The sequence below is a fragment of the Phycodurus eques genome, chromosome 19 (genome assembly GCF_024500275.1).
Source record: "Phycodurus eques isolate BA_2022a chromosome 19, UOR_Pequ_1.1, whole genome shotgun sequence".
Classification (NCBI taxonomy): Eukaryota; Metazoa; Chordata; class Actinopteri; order Syngnathiformes; family Syngnathidae; genus Phycodurus; species Phycodurus eques.
In genome coordinates this window covers 14,727,419-14,742,840 of record NC_084543.1, presented here as the reverse complement: position 1 = coordinate 14,742,840, position 15,422 = coordinate 14,727,419, and the positions used below count along the sequence as shown (strand labels likewise).

General features: G+C 39.7%; 2 protein-coding genes across 4 annotated transcripts; both read right to left on the bottom strand.

Moving 5' to 3' along the window:
* Window positions 1-267: 267 nt before the first annotated feature.
* Window positions 268-8,673, bottom strand: kdelr2b (KDEL endoplasmic reticulum protein retention receptor 2b). Its single transcript, XM_061705927.1, has 5 exons — window positions 8,401-8,673; window positions 6,504-6,604; window positions 6,135-6,293; window positions 3,398-3,650; window positions 268-1,387 (listed from the first exon to the last, which is right to left on the bottom strand). The coding sequence occupies exons 1-5, from the start codon at window positions 8,489-8,491 to the stop codon at window positions 1,353-1,355; spliced, it is 639 nt and encodes a 212-aa protein (XP_061561911.1). The 5' UTR covers window positions 8,492-8,673; the 3' UTR covers window positions 268-1,352.
* A 2,123-nt stretch (window positions 8,674-10,796) lies between these two features.
* mettl9 (methyltransferase 9, His-X-His N1-histidine) lies at window positions 10,797-13,442 on the bottom strand. 3 transcript variants are annotated; one of them, XM_061663943.1, is made up of 6 exons: window positions 13,185-13,442; window positions 12,936-13,097; window positions 12,402-12,592; window positions 12,114-12,356; window positions 11,739-11,923; window positions 10,797-11,469 (listed from the first exon to the last, which is right to left on the bottom strand). In XM_061663943.1, exons 2-6 carry the CDS (start codon window positions 13,032-13,034, stop codon window positions 11,240-11,242), a joined length of 948 nt encoding a protein of 315 aa, XP_061519927.1. In that variant the 5' UTR covers window positions 13,035-13,097; window positions 13,185-13,442; the 3' UTR covers window positions 10,797-11,239. The 3 variants fall into 3 exon arrangements, with proteins under 3 accessions (XP_061519927.1, XP_061519925.1, XP_061519926.1); XM_061663941.1 differs by having other exon boundaries at window positions 12,936-13,442; XM_061663942.1 differs by having other exon boundaries at window positions 12,114-12,323; window positions 12,936-13,442.
* Between the last annotated feature and the right edge of the window lie 1,980 nt (window positions 13,443-15,422).

Sequence of the window (15,422 nt, the reverse complement as noted above, 5' to 3'; positions counted from 1 at the left end):
AGCCAATTCGCCGAACTTGCTAAAATGTTCTTTATGGCTGGCGTCTTCGGACAAAAGTTAAATACATGTATATAGATTATTCATACAAATATATGTAAACACAAACAAAGCCTCATCTTTCGTAGCTCTTGACATTTTGAGGGAATCACTGTGGGTGCCTTGACCTATTTTGCCGAATTGGTTGCCCGTATACCCTGTTGATAATTGCAAACTGAATGAAAGCAACTATTAAGCAGTTCTCTTTGTAATAGTAACTGCCACAAGACAAGCGATTTCATAGTCTTTATTTGTGCTGGCACTGGCAACGTGGAAAATGCTCTGATAATTTCAAGGAAGTTTTCAATTGTTTGCATGACCACCTGTAAAATCAAAGCCAAGTACAGAGCAGAAGAGTGCTCTAAATGTTGCAATTATACACAACAGTGGGACACTTCTGACTCTTGTTCATTACAAACGAGAATCATAAGATGAACATAAATATCTGCACCCAACAAAAATATAAATCTGCATTTTCTCACAGTAAAGTATCTCGCAACTAAGAAAATTCAGAGTAGTGAATTTGATGTCTTGAGAAAGCCATTTACCTTTAGAAGTGCTCACTGTGATTTTTAAGATACTGTGTAGGATATCTTTGTTAAGCAATCTATGCAACAATGTGGCATAACGGAACACATAATAACCTATACTGATGAACTGTGAAAGCATTTCAATAATAACAGACTCCTAAACTCCAATCATGCTCTTTTCCCCAGAAAAATTTTGTTACTGTAAATATAAAATCACATCATGGGGGAAACAAAATAAAAAAATTATTTTTACCGCTAAAACTGAAGAATACAATTAACATTAAGTTTGGAGGATGTATTACCTTACCTTCCAACATAAAAGTGAAGGAAAAGCAATGTGCATTTATTTAGAATGTACATACAATCTCAAACAGTGAATAATATCCCACCATAGCCATTTCAATATCATACAAGGCCAAATGAATTTGTAAATGCAAAAAAATCTCTTACATATTTCCAGAATTTTGTTTTTATGTAGAAAATGTTTCCCACTTGTTTCCCCCCCTTCCTTTATACAAAGTAATAAAAAGAATTAATGCAAGATGCGTCAAACAGATACCCAACAAGCATGGACTAGCTTCTGCAGATGTTCTGAAGCTGGTCAGAAGACGATGCAGACAGCCACTCCTACTTTTTTCTGTCTCAGGCATCTTAACCTGGCGGGAGGGGAAGAGCAAGGAGTGGTGGTGGAGGGGGAGAGAAGAGGTCGGAGGTGTCCACTGCATCTCCTCCTCCCAGGCAGTCCCCCTCTTTCAGTCTGCCAATACGCTCCTCTGTGGCAGGCACTTAGGCAGGCAAACTGAGCTTCTTTCCTTTGAGAACTACAATGAGAGGAGAAAAAAATGTAACACAAAAAGAACACAGAAGACCCACACATTCTCAATGCCTTCCATCAAAGTCACATGGACATTTGTGTGTGCTTGCGTGCGTGTGTGTCAAGTATTGAATACATATAACCCAGCCAACAACTTACAATAGTGGCTCTCTAACTTGGTACCACCACCATGACCAACATTAAAAAACAGCAGCAGAGTAGACAAAAATGTTAATAAAAATAACAAGGTTTTATTCCTAAAAAGTACATATGCAGTAGGCTTTACACAGGATTTTTGGGGCCGATCAGCGAGTTTAAATAAATAAAAAAAAACGATAACCGATTCGATCACAAGATGGAGCAATGTGTCTATTTAAATAACCTGTTCATTTATTGTATATACTTGTGTACTTCATTCCTCAAAAAAATTATATTTACAATCAATAATGTATCTTTGTACATCTATTTACGCCAGTGAGGCATAGTGACAGACAGAACAAATGAATGGTCTTCTATTAGATGGCAGGAAGTACATACAGGAATTAATGTATCAACTTTTTGTGACATTGTTTGTTGGTGTGCCTTGAGATTTTTCAATTGTAAAATATGTGCCTTTGCTCCATAAAGGTTGGAAATCACGACTCTAGTCAGAACGTGTATTCTAATCAGTCAGGTCAAACCAACATTACAACATGACAGAAATAATGGGTGCTAACTTACTGTAATAAAATTATTGTAATTAAATTACTTCACCCACACCGAAACTTTAGAGCATGATTTGACAGAACGGCGGCATGTTTACATACTTGCTAGGATACATAACATTTTGTTGCCTGCTTGCGAGCCGTATTGTATTTAAAAGTACATGAATATACCTCAAGCAAGCTGTAAACGAACGTCCTCTCCTGTCCTGAGCACCGGTGACCACCAACACACTTTTTCCCCCATTTTGTCCTAATGCAGTTGGCGCGATCCACTCTTGTTGTCGTCGCCATGGTAACGAGTCTATCCGGTCGCATTTGATTTGATAAGATAAAGCCCAATGATCGTGAAAAACGGGACTGCGGTGGTATCGGAATACAAGATTTTATTGCAGTTGTCTGACATAGTGCAATCGTGAAAGCGGACATTTGTCTTGTAGTCTGATCCAGGCATTACGTGTTGTCTGTCCCAGACGTGTTGTCTGTCCCACACCGCCAACTTGTTTTTTTTTTTGTTTTGTTTTTTAAAATAACTTTATTGGCCGTCAGCTATTTACAGTACTACGTCAAAAGACACGCGACAGGGCTAAAAATAAACTAGCTTTTGGATTCAAATATACTGTGCACGGTGGAAACGCGGAGTAAATGCCTTTTGCGGAGCCGATCAATGACGTCATTGATTGGATAGGCAAATTATGACATTAAAGCTGATCAGCATAAAATGCTAATTATCGGCCGATACCGATCAGGCCAATAAAATCGGTGTAAAGTCTAATATGCAGTCCAGATTAAAAAGGTAGGTAAACCCTTCCAAGTGAGTATACTCACTGACTCACTGTATTGTAATGTTATCAAAAGATTACTGCACCTCAAACATTTCTACAATTTTGGGGGACTTATCACAAAATATTCTCAGAGAAAGTTTCTTTCATAAATACTGCATGGGAAAGCAGAACACACAAGACAGTTAACTGTATGCTCTGTTGACGTTGACATTTAAATGCTAAAAGAGTGTGTGTGTTCTTTGAGCTAAATGTTATCTAATGTATTTATCAAGAACACTGTAATCAAGTACAAGTTACATTTTTTGTTTATATGTTGTGTAGTCCACATAGTACAGCTTGTTGGACTTTTTTGTACTTGCTTTTATTTTGCCTTGTTTTCCTCTGCTGTCTGCAGTCAGGTCAGCATTATAAATGAGAACCCGTTCTCAACTGCCTTACCTGGTTAAATAAATCAAATGTAGTAAACGTGTCCAAGGTCCAACTGTCAGTACGGCATATCTAATGACGGATGTGAAAAGGCAGAAGACTTACCTTTCGTTACATACAAGTAGAAAAAGTCGCAGTAGAGGATGGTTTGCACCACCCCTGCAACGATGGCAATCATGTCGAAGAATCCCTCAAAGTAGAACCGCCATATCCAGTTCATAAGGTACAGAGCTCTGTAGAGTCCCAAAAAGAACAAGTAGTGGGTGGTGATGGTCTCGGCCTCTCCCGTCTTGCTGATCATGAAGAGCTGTGGCAAGATGGCCACAGACTCCAAGTAGATAGAGAAAGTCCACAGGATCTGGAGCAGAACCAACATTTGTTCAAACCATCATGTCATCAACCCGTAGTTATGCTAGTTATCGCAGCATACACAGGGAGTCCGCTAAGCTGTATTCAGGGTTTGGTCAAGTGACATTCCGCATATAGCTGACATGACGCGCGAGGGTAGTTGAAATGTTAATTTCGGTCGACAGCAGAGGGCGATATTGCCCAACATGGCGGCTCCCCGAGATGCATGAAAATTGATGAATTACTCTGTTTTAAGTCTTATTCCACAAACACAATATTAATCAGAATACTGAATCTAGACTAGTTGGCGCACATAACGTATTCTTGTCCCCCCCAAATTTGGGGATTTAGTTCCCTTTTAAGGAATCGTATTGCTCAAATTGTACTGAGAATCCAAGCCCTTCATTATAACACAGTGAGTTCCATTTCGAGTTCTATTGTTATTAAAGGAAACATATTTTTGCCAAACCAACTTTCTCTAGTATTTTGGATGTAGACCACTATAGCTGTCAGAGGGGCCTTCTCTGGACTCTCGTATGACAAAACCAAGGTGTTTTTTTGTTTGTTTGTTTTTTTTAATGAAATTGACACTTTTACAACAAGACCATGTTAGAGAGTCACTTTATGGAGGTCTACAGTGGTGTGAAAAAGTGTTTGACCCCTTCCGATTTCTTATTTGTTTGCCCCACTTAAATGTTTCACACCATCATCAAACAAATTTAATTATTAGTCAAAGACAACACAAGTAAGCACAAAAGGCAGTTTTTAAATGAAGGTTTTCATTATTAAGGGAGAAAAATAAATCCAAACGTACATGGCCCTGTGTGAAAAAGTGATTACCCTCCCAGTTAAAACATAACTGTGGTTTATCTTAGCAGAGTTCAATTTCTCTAGCCACACCCAAGCCTGATACTAGGACCTGCCTGTCAAAGTAAAGTAGACCAAAGATTCTCAGATGCTAGACATCATACAGAGATCTAAAAAAAAAAAAATCAGGAACAAATGAGAAAGAAAGTAATTGAGATCTATCAGTGTGGAAAAAGGTTATAAAGCTATTTCTAAAGCTTTGGGACTCCAGCGAACCACAGTGAGATCCATTATCCACAAATGGCAAAAACACAGAACAGTGGAACATAATTATCGGCTGGACATTCTCAGGAATGTCCAGCCGATCAAAATTACCCCAAGAGTGCAGTGACTCCACCATAAGAAAGAGACTAAGAAAAACAGACCAGCATGGCAGAGTTCCAAAAAGAAAACCATTGCTAGAGCAAAAAGAACATCAAGGCTCATCTCAATTTTGTCAAAAGACGTTCCCCAAGACTTTTGAGAAAATAATCTGTGGTCTGACGAGACAAAAGTTGAACTTTTTGGAATGTGTGTGTCTCATTACATCGGGCGTAAACGTAACCGCATTTTAAAAAAAGAACATCATATCAACAGTAAAATATGGTGGTGTTAGTGTGAGGGTCTGGAGCTGTTCTGATTCTTCAGGACCTGGATGGATGTGCTGTGATAAATGGAACCATGAATTCTGCTGTCTACCAAAAAATCCTGACCTCAAGCTACAACAAACTTTGGTTCTGCAGCAGGACAATGATCCAAAACACACCAGCAAGTGCACCTCTGAATGGCTGAAGAAAACCAAAATGAAGACTTTGGAGTGGCCTCATCAAAGTCCTGACCTGAATCCTATTGAGATGCTGTGGCATGACCTTAAAAAGGCAGTTCATGCTCGAAAACCCTCCAATATGGCTGAATTACAACAATTCGGCAAATTTCCTCCAAAGCGCTGTTATAGACTGATTGCAAGACTTATCGCAAACGCTTGATTGCAGTTGTTGCTGCTAAGGTTGGCCCAAACAGTTATTAGGGTTCGGGACCAATCACTTTTTCCACACAGGACTATGTAAGTTTGTATTTTTTTTCTCCCTTAATAATAAAAACCTTCATTTAAAAAATGCCTTTTGTGTTTACTTGTGTTGTCTTTGACTAACATTTAAATTTGTTTGATGATGGGAAACATTTAAGTGTGATTAAGATGCAATAAATAAATAAAAATCGCGAAGGGGCCAAACACTTTCACACGACTGTAAATGCAAAAATACGGGACCCTTAAATTTTGCCTTTGCTATCATTGACACTCTTCTGTGTTGGAGTTACAGAAAAAATAAAGTAAAACACACTTGGGGAGTTAATCCTAAAGATGCACAATGAGCCAATTTATCGCAAGATTTGCTGATGTCACACACAATGTCATGCATGATGACAGTTGGAACTCCACATTTTGTTTGATTTTCTAGGGATATTTCGCCACAATTTTTGGTTTAACCGTCTCCATATTGTACCACGGCCCAACTACTACGGCAGGACAATGTGCCTGATGCAACTGTGTAAATAGTGCTGACAGTTTGTCACAATGCTGAGGTAAAAATGTTTCTGAACTCTGGTATTCTCATCAAGGAGGGGCATGCAAACATGGTGAATGTCTGACCTCCAAGGGAGAGAAGTCATGATTAACCAGAAATGCAAGGCCACCGACAGGGACGACGAGAAACTCCACTCGGAACGTATCATGGTTTCCATCATAAGTCGCTTTGAACTTCAGGTAGATCAGGTACACGGTGGCATATGCACATCCGATGTAGACGATCTGGAAGACAATGGGAAGCATTCACTCCTTCTGCTGTGTTCAACCAAGTAGAGACGTTATACGTATTTACCCACATCTAGTCAAGCAAGCGCGAGTCAACAAAGGTGTGTCAACTTTGCGTACCGGCAGGGCCTTAATACTACGTGTTGAAATGCTGAGAAGAAAACCGGTATACAGGACAAATACATTAGGATGAACAATGCGTCTCACCTTCATGGTTGTGTTGTAGAGGGAGATGAAGGATGTGAGCAGGTCCAAGTAGCGAGTGGTGAACACCAACGCAAACAGGACCTGACTCTTTCCGGAAATTCCTGAGAAGAGACACCAAACATTTGTTCCATCTGAAATACTGAACAGTAACTACACTCTATGCAGTAATTATGAGCAATTTTCCCATTTATGTAGGTTACTATGTTGACACGCTAATGTGGGCAAGTATAGCGTTTGCAACAAGGAAGTATAGAATGGAGGCACTATATTCAATGATTTGTCCATCTTAATTGCAATGGTACAAAGCAGCACCATGCTCGAAAATAAGTGGTGTCATGAGAACTATGGATCTGTGCAATAGTCAGCAACAGGAAACAAAACACGCAAGATAGTTCATTAGATGATGATGTATTAAATGGCTTTCATTTGTATTTTTTTACACTCAAAATTGATTGACTATCAAGTTTGCAATGATGTGTCAAACTGATAAGATGGTTAACTCATTTAGCTATTTAAAAATGTTAAAAACATAACTCGGTATGCTGTAGTCCATCGGTGTCCAAACTATGGCCCGCTTTCCATTTTTTCAATCTCTTATACAGAGCGTGTCCAGATATTTCTAGATATTGTCAGCATAATTGCCAAGGTTATTGATTTAACATTTTTGGAAAATAATATATATATATTTTTTTAAACATTCAACAAGTAGTTGAGTTGCCTTGATTCAGCCTGTGCTGATTACTGACCTACATGACTGAGAACCTGTTATCTTTTTTTTATTATTGATATTGTGACAATAACTTAAAAACGACTCAGGCTATTACGATGCTAAAAATATGCATACACACTATTTACACCTAAAATAGTAACGAGAGTTCTCTTCATTACGGTGAATGAAGATAAGCAAAAATTGTTTCCTCCACTTTCTGCTCCTTGTCCAAATGCAATTAATGATTAAAAAAATTATTTTAAAAAAATGCCTTATCACCTTTCACAGAAAACTGTGATTGAGTAGTTTTTCTTTTCAACTATAATTTATAAACAATATAAAAATTGCTTGGTAGATTGGTTTTACCATGTTTAATAAATTAAAGGTGAAGTATTTGAACGTGGCCCCTGCATCCTAAAGAGTTTTCTGAGGAAATGGTTTGGACACTCCTGCTGTTAAGTTTACGGCTGCAATGCCTCAAACTACCACAATAGTTTAACATTATGATAAACTAAGACCCCCAAGATAGTGTAAAAATTATCTTTCTCATGAACAAAAAAAATGTATGATGCAAACCTTGTACTGGATCTCATTATATTGTGGTGGTGTACCTAATGCTGTAGCCCATAAATGTTTGTAATGCATTCATTTTAGACTAAAGTTTGATCAAACCGTATGTTTGACTGCTCGTCTTGAGGTGCTTGCTGAAACAACAGGGACGCAAAACTAATATGCGTTTGAATGCTTCTTTAAGCTCTGTGTTGCAGTAAAAGCCGACAACTCTGTGAAAGGTCCAGGATTTTTCCACACCAACTTTCTATTATTTGGGATGCAATATTGTCTGTCTCTTTGAGGGCGCTATTAGATGCCACGTCGGTTAGAGACAGAGAACAGACAACCAAATCCCAAACATGTATCGAATTCCGTTTTCTTTAAAATGATATACACATGCAACCGGATGGGGGGGGGGGGGGACAAACACAACGGTAATTGTTTTGAGCTCAACTTAGTTATGACATCCGAAGTGTGAGGCCCACAGCGCTAACAAAGCTAGCTGCAACTAGCTGACAATCAGCTACTGTGATCCCACTCCAGATACGTAATCGTATGGTGTGACGTCGCGTGACGTTTATTATCGGTAGGAAATGAAATGTTGAAGGCTGCTGGTGAAGATATGTGGCCACTTACCGGCACAAGACCGGGTTTTCCATATTTTGAGCAGCAGAATGATGATGGCTGCTAGGTGGGACAGGTCGCCGGTGAGCCTGAAGATATTCATGTTGCAGAGAGCTCCAGCAGACGGGAATGAAATGAAGACTCTACGATGAGCTAAAAGCGACTCTGGTGACGAAAAAAATGTGTGGCCTTATAGCTTTGGGGGGGGGGGGGGAACAAGAAGATAAAAGCGAGTGTAGCTCGCTAAGATTGGGGAAAATGGCGAGCAATGGGCGACGTGGCTCGGGGCCGTGACCAGGACTGCAATAGCCAATAGGACATGGGATCCGCTTCCGGCTCAACCAATCAGAGGAGGAGCATACTTATCATACTTTATGCTCACACTGCGTTGCGTTTAATTTCAAAGAGAAACTCGGATTTTATCTTCATTTGGCGTGGAGGCAAGGGAAGAAAAGTACACGTCCATTGCAACAAACGTTTGACAAGTCTATTATTTTATTACAATTATGGACCAAGACAGCTCTCATTTGCAAAAGATAACCATAGGCTTTTAGGAACTGACTGCAATCTTTCAATACAAATATTTGTCATGTCAGTATTTTGCAACAACATGTACAGTATCACAAAAATGAGTAGACACCTCACATTTCTGTAAATATTTTATTGTATTGTTCATGGTACAAAACTGAAGAAACACTCTGCTACAATGTGAAGTAGTCAGTCGCTAAGTTAGCTCCTAAATAACTGAACACATGCATGTCATTTATAGCAATATATTCACAGTTTATCCTGGAAATAGTCGGATGCGATACTACCACTGCTGCCTCGTACCACTCTGTCAACATCCACCTTCTGTTTGACAATGCCCTACAGCTGGTCAAAAGGGTTCAGGTTCGGAGACATGATTGGCCAGTCCACTCTCGGCTTCTTTAGCAAGGCAGTGGTCGTCTTAGAACTGTTATAAAAATACTGCCCCAGTAGCCCAGTTTTAAAAAGGGAGGGAAATCATGATGCTTCAATATGTCACAGTACATACAATGTTGGTATTGATGGTTGTTTCAATTAACTGTAGCTCCCCGGTGCCAGCAGGACTCATGCAGCCCCAGACCATGACAATCTCGCCATCTTGCTTGACTGTAGGCAAGAGACACTTTTCTTTTGTGCTCCTCACTCGGTTGACACGAGCTGGTCCAAAAAAAGTTTACAGTGGGGCAAAAAAGTATTTAGTCAGCCCCCAATTGTGCAAGTTCTCCCACTTAAAAAGGCGAGAGAGGCCTGAAATTGTCATCATAGGTATGCCTCAGCTATGAGAGACAAGATAAGAAAAAAAATAATAATTCAGAAATTCATATTGTCTGATTTTTAAATAATTAGCAAATGATGGTGGAAAATAAGAATTTGGTTACTGACAAACAAAAAAGATTTCTGGCTCTCACAGACCTGTAACTTCTTTAAGAGGCTGGGAAGACTGAATCTACAATAGGTAAGCAGCTTGATGTAAAGAAATCAACTGCGGGAACAATTATTCGAAAATGGAAGACATACAAGACCACTGATAATCTCCCTCGATCTGGGGCTCCACGCAAGATCTCACCCCATGGGGTCAAAACGATCACAAGAGCAAAGGTGAGCAAAAATCCCAGAACTGTACGGGGGGACCTAGTGAATGACCTGCAGAGAACTGGCTCCAAAGTAACAAAGGCTACCATCAGTACGCCACCAGAGACTCAAATCCTGCAGTGCCAGACGTGTCCCCCCTGCTTAAGCCAGTACATGTCCAGGCCCGTCTGAAGTTTGCTAGAGATCATTTGGATGATCCAGAGGAGGATTGGGAGAATGTCATATGGTCAAGATGAATAAAAAAAATATAACTTTTTGGTAAAAACTCAGCTTGTCGTGTTAATTTTTTCGGAAGGAACAGTATATCTACACCGTTATACAGGTTGTGCATCTATTCACTGACGACATTGTAGTAAAGTGTTATTTCTTAAGTGTTGTTCTCGAAAAAGATAAAGTATTTACAAAAATGTGTGTTGTGTACTCACTTTTGTGAGATACTTTATACTGTGTATATATAACAAACACAAAAGATGGGAACTTCTTAATCTTGCTTGTGTTCATGTGGTAGGCACACACCAACTTTATAAACAGCAAAAACAAATGATAAACGGGTACAATATCACAATTTCTAAAAGTTGATCAAATAAATGGGCTCTTATTTGCTATTTTGTGGATTTATTTTAGATTATAAAGGGAAAGAAGCAATCAACAATGGAATTAAGTTTAATTCCAACTTGGTTTTATCTTTACATCTATACATATTCAGTTATTTTTTTTTACTACATAGACACATTTTTACTACATTTACAGTAAATATTGATAGATTTTTTAACTGTTTTTTGTAAAAAAAAAAAAAAAGTTTTTCTGGTCTCGTTTTAGGGAACCTTAATCTGTCACTAGCATGTAAATACGGTATAAAATCAATGAATCAGTCATTTTAATCAGGTACATAAATAATTTAGATATGATTTTTTTACATTGACGTGGAAATAGAACCTACTGACTTAATACTTTGCACGCAAAAATATTTAATGCAGTATCGCGATATGTAGCTCTTACCATCCCTATACAGTACATCCTCTTTTGGGTAAGGGAATAGTGACTTTTTTTTTTTTTTTAAATGATGAGGTATCACTGTCACACAGAATGTTTGGTAAACGTAAAACCTGAGCTTCCCACCTTTTTTTTTTTTTGCGAAGAAAAAAAAATCCATTCTGTCCTTTGCTTCCAACACACACTTTCAGAGTTCATTTTGGCAAAATAGGTGCAGCCTGACACCAAGCTTCATTCTTCATTGACTGGACTCTTCAGTCACATCTGAGGCCTTAAGAACAAAAACTGCATCATCGAGAACGTAGTAATCGTTGTACATGTCCCCTTCACAGAGATATGGCAAGCGGGTCACAGTCTCTACCTCAAATCCCGACTTTCGGAAGACGTCATGTGACAGATTAGTTACTTGCTCCTCCCATGTCTTCCCTTGTACTTTTAGGTGTTCTTGGGGACGCAGCCATCTTCCACCTATCAAGAAATTACACAAAGTTGGTGTGGGGGGGTTCACATTTTTAAATTAGTGATGGCCATAAAATAGATTGCCCTTAAAGAAAAGAAAAATAAAAAGAACATAGAATTTCATTATTACGCAACAATCCAGCAGAAAATGCAAAAATGATCCTCCAACTAGTTTACAGTCTCAAAAGGCCGCAGGACAAACAGAAACAGAACGTGTTCTGTAGAAGTTCTCAAAATCTGTACTGTAATGTTGTAGAATGTGTGCCTTTTAAACTGACCAACTTCTATGTAGGGTTGGAAGGGAAGAACAGCAGCCAGAACGAGCCGTCCCGTGTGGGGAACGAGCGATCGCCGGATGTCCCGCAGGAGATGTAGGGGATCCTCGCAGCGGTCCAGCAGATTGAGACAACTGATCACATCATACTGGAGGCCACTGTGCTGCCACTCGTCGATCCCCATCAATCTGTGGATAAAGAGCAAACAGAGGCAGGTGTTACTTTACCAATTTATTGGTTATGGAGGATTTTAGAGGTGTATGAAGTGCTCATTCCATGATTTCTTTTTCACAAAACTCCACAAAGATGGTGATCACTTGTCAAATTGCTATTAAAAAAAAAAAAAAAAAAAAGAGGGAGAAACCTCCAAATCCTTACTTGAAATTCCTCCTTTGGAGATGCCATTTCATGGGTGGCGAGACCTCAGTAGCATAGATCTCTTTGAAATGGCCCCTCATAATTTCTGTGACAGCACCGTCACCGGCTCCAAGGTCCAGAAGTGTCTCTGCCTTCCAGTCTGGTCCGACATTGAGAAGTTTCTGGAATTGCTCCACGGAAAACACAAACATGGATCCACGACCCAGAAACCTAAGCAGGAGAGTACGCGAGTAGAAAAGTGTGCTAAATGTGGAAAAAAATGAGACAGTTGTGTTCTTCTGGACTCACCCATTGATGGAGGTGCGTGACACCAGAGGGGTAAGGACATTTGATACAAAAGAGTGATAGAGTTGTGTGAACAACCAGTTAGACTTCTCAATGCTTTGCTTGAGGAAAGCTTTGGTGCCTGAATCCAGATGACTCTGAACAAACAGAGGTCGCAGAGACTCCCCAAGCAGATCAGGGGAGCATTTGTACCACTTGGAACGAGACAAAACGAGGAAGACGGTAACATGTAAATTCAAACTGTGAGTGCTTTGAAACCATAGATGCTTCAGTATTTTGCAGCTAAAAAAAAAAAAAAAAAAAAAAAAAATGGCATAACTGGACAAGGATGGTCTCAACTCCAGATTGCAAGTCATATCCAAATATAAAATCGTGAAGCCATTAAGAATTTTTATGACAGAAACAGACTGAAAAACTTTTCAAAACCATAGACAAATGCAAGCTATTGAGTAAATGAGCGTTGTCTTTTCAGTTTTATATCAAATTGCAATTGGCAAGGCATACTATTGTCGTGGCAGTGGTGAGAATAATTTCTACCTCCTGTGTCTCCATCGCTGTTCCTTCCCCTTCGCTCACCATGTTCACTAAAAGTGAGCGTGTCAGTGGACCTCGCGCGTACTTAGCCGTCCATATCATCCTGATGGAGTGCAGAAAGACGACGTAACCCAGCACCCAGGCCACAAAAATCAATGTCCTCAGCTGTAGATGACACATAATGGGGAAAATAACGCTCAGTGAGCAACTGGACACTCGACCACAGACACCGTCAGGAAGAAGCGAACTCACTCGACAGGAGAGAGCGGCGACATGTTAAAATTGAAGCGAAAAGAGGATAGACGAGTAAAAAAAAAAAAAAAAAAAAAAAAAGCAACCAATCGTAAATCCACACGACGGGACTTGGCAAAAATAATCCGCAGATTACAAACCCGAGGGTGTGGTGGAAGAAGAAGAAAAAAAGACGCCTAAATCCGACAACTTCGCCCAGTGTTAAAATCCACAGTGAGGTCCCTGCCCACAAGGAAAACACAAATATTTCTGCGTGTATACACTTCCGGTGTAACCGCTAAACATGTCCGGGTCACGTCGATGGCGCCACTCTCACCTGTGGATAATAACACAAACCATGACAAAAAAAAAAAAACACACACACACAGGTTACAGAAACCTTCAAGACTCGTACATTTTCCCAAATAACTTTCGTTTGTAATTGTGGAAAGTATCAAACAATATACTACATGCAGGAAACAAATTCCCCTTTCTGCATACTAAATACAGAATACTCAGGTCATTACAAATTGTAAAGCTCAGCTGTCTATCTCACCATTGTAAGTCGTACTCTCAGGTTGGATGGCCTGCGTTGGCAACTGGTTCCAAACCCTTGGACAGAAACTGGGAGAGAAGTTTATGAATACTCTGCACCCTCAGCCTGAAATCTGGTGTCCTTAAAATGTTTTTAAATCTAAAGACATGGAAGCAGTTTATGATTCTTTAACTCAGCTGCTTGGACAATAGTTTTCTAGATCTGACTCATAGCTGATTGTATCCAAAATGTGTTTTGTAAATTGTACTTTGTCTCTCTTTGTATGTCTGTAACTTGGCGAGATCTTTCTGGGAAAAGAGGTTTTTAATCTCAGTGGGACCAACCTGGTTAAAATAAAAAAAAAAGGTTTGTGGTTTTAAACAAATTTGGCAAAAGAATTCAAAGTACCAATTCAACTCATTTTACTTAAGTCAAAATAAAAGTGACAATTCCTTCGACAACATGCTTGGTTTGTGCTTGGATATGCACTGTCAACTGTGGGACCTTATACGTATAGACAGACGTATGCCTTTCCAAATCATGTCTAATCAACTAAATATACCTCTGGTGGACTCCAATTCACATGGAGAAACATTGCAAGGATGATCAGTGGAAACAGGATGCAGCAGAGTTCAATTCCAATGTAAATACTTACGTATAGGCCTGTGTGATTTCTTGGTTGGTCTTGTTTGCAATATATTGGCAATTATATATATGTTTTTACATTATACAATTGCTGGGGCCTTATTTTCCCTCCCTGGATTAATAAAGTAGGCAACAGTATGCGACCGGTTATTGTTTATGTAATTATTGAAATAGCAGCACTCAGAATCAGAATCATCTTTATTTGCCAAGTATGTCCAAAAAAACACAAGGAATTTGTCTCCGGTAGTTGGAGCCGCTCTAGTACGACAACAGACAGTCAATTGACAGAGAACACTTTTGAGACATAAAGACATTGACAAAAAACAGTCACTGAGCAATAAAGGGTTGCTAGTTAACAGGTAATGCCGGTACATTTTTTTGTTGTTGACAATTGTGGAAAAAGATGCAGAGTCCTTTAGCACTTAGAAAGACTGATATTGCAATACTCCGGTGCAATGCAATGGTCATTGCACGCCGAGACGCAAAGGGCGCCGAGACTTCAAGCGAGTAGTGCGATAATCTGGGAAAATGTTGATTGTGCAAATGTTGTAGATACTCCTCAATCGGTGTACAAATGGAGCAGATGCTACCCTGGCACGAGTGGCCTGTATTGGTCAACAACAGATATGCAAATAGTGCAGCGTGGCGAGACTACTACAGTGAGTGCACAAGTAATGTATAGTTGCACAGAAATGTGACAACAAACGCAAGTAAAAAAAAATGCCAGCATGTTGTAATGGAAGTGTAGGTTAGGTGTTTAAGAAGTTGATTGCAAGAGGGAAGAAGCTGTTGGAATGTCTGCTAGTTCTAGTTTGCATTGATCGGTAGCGCCTACCTGAGGGAAGGACCTAGAAGACCGGTGACCGGGATGTGGAGGATCAGAGAGGATTTTGCAAGCTCTTGTCTTAGTTCTGGGAGCGTGCAAGTCCTCAAGGGTGGGTAGGGGTTTTGATTGTCCGTTGCAGTCGGAGTTTGTCCTTTTTTGTAGCAGCACCAAACCAGACTGTGATGGAAGAACACAGGACTGATTCGATGACCGCTGTGTAGAACTGCCTCAGCAGCTCCGGTGGCAGGCCGTG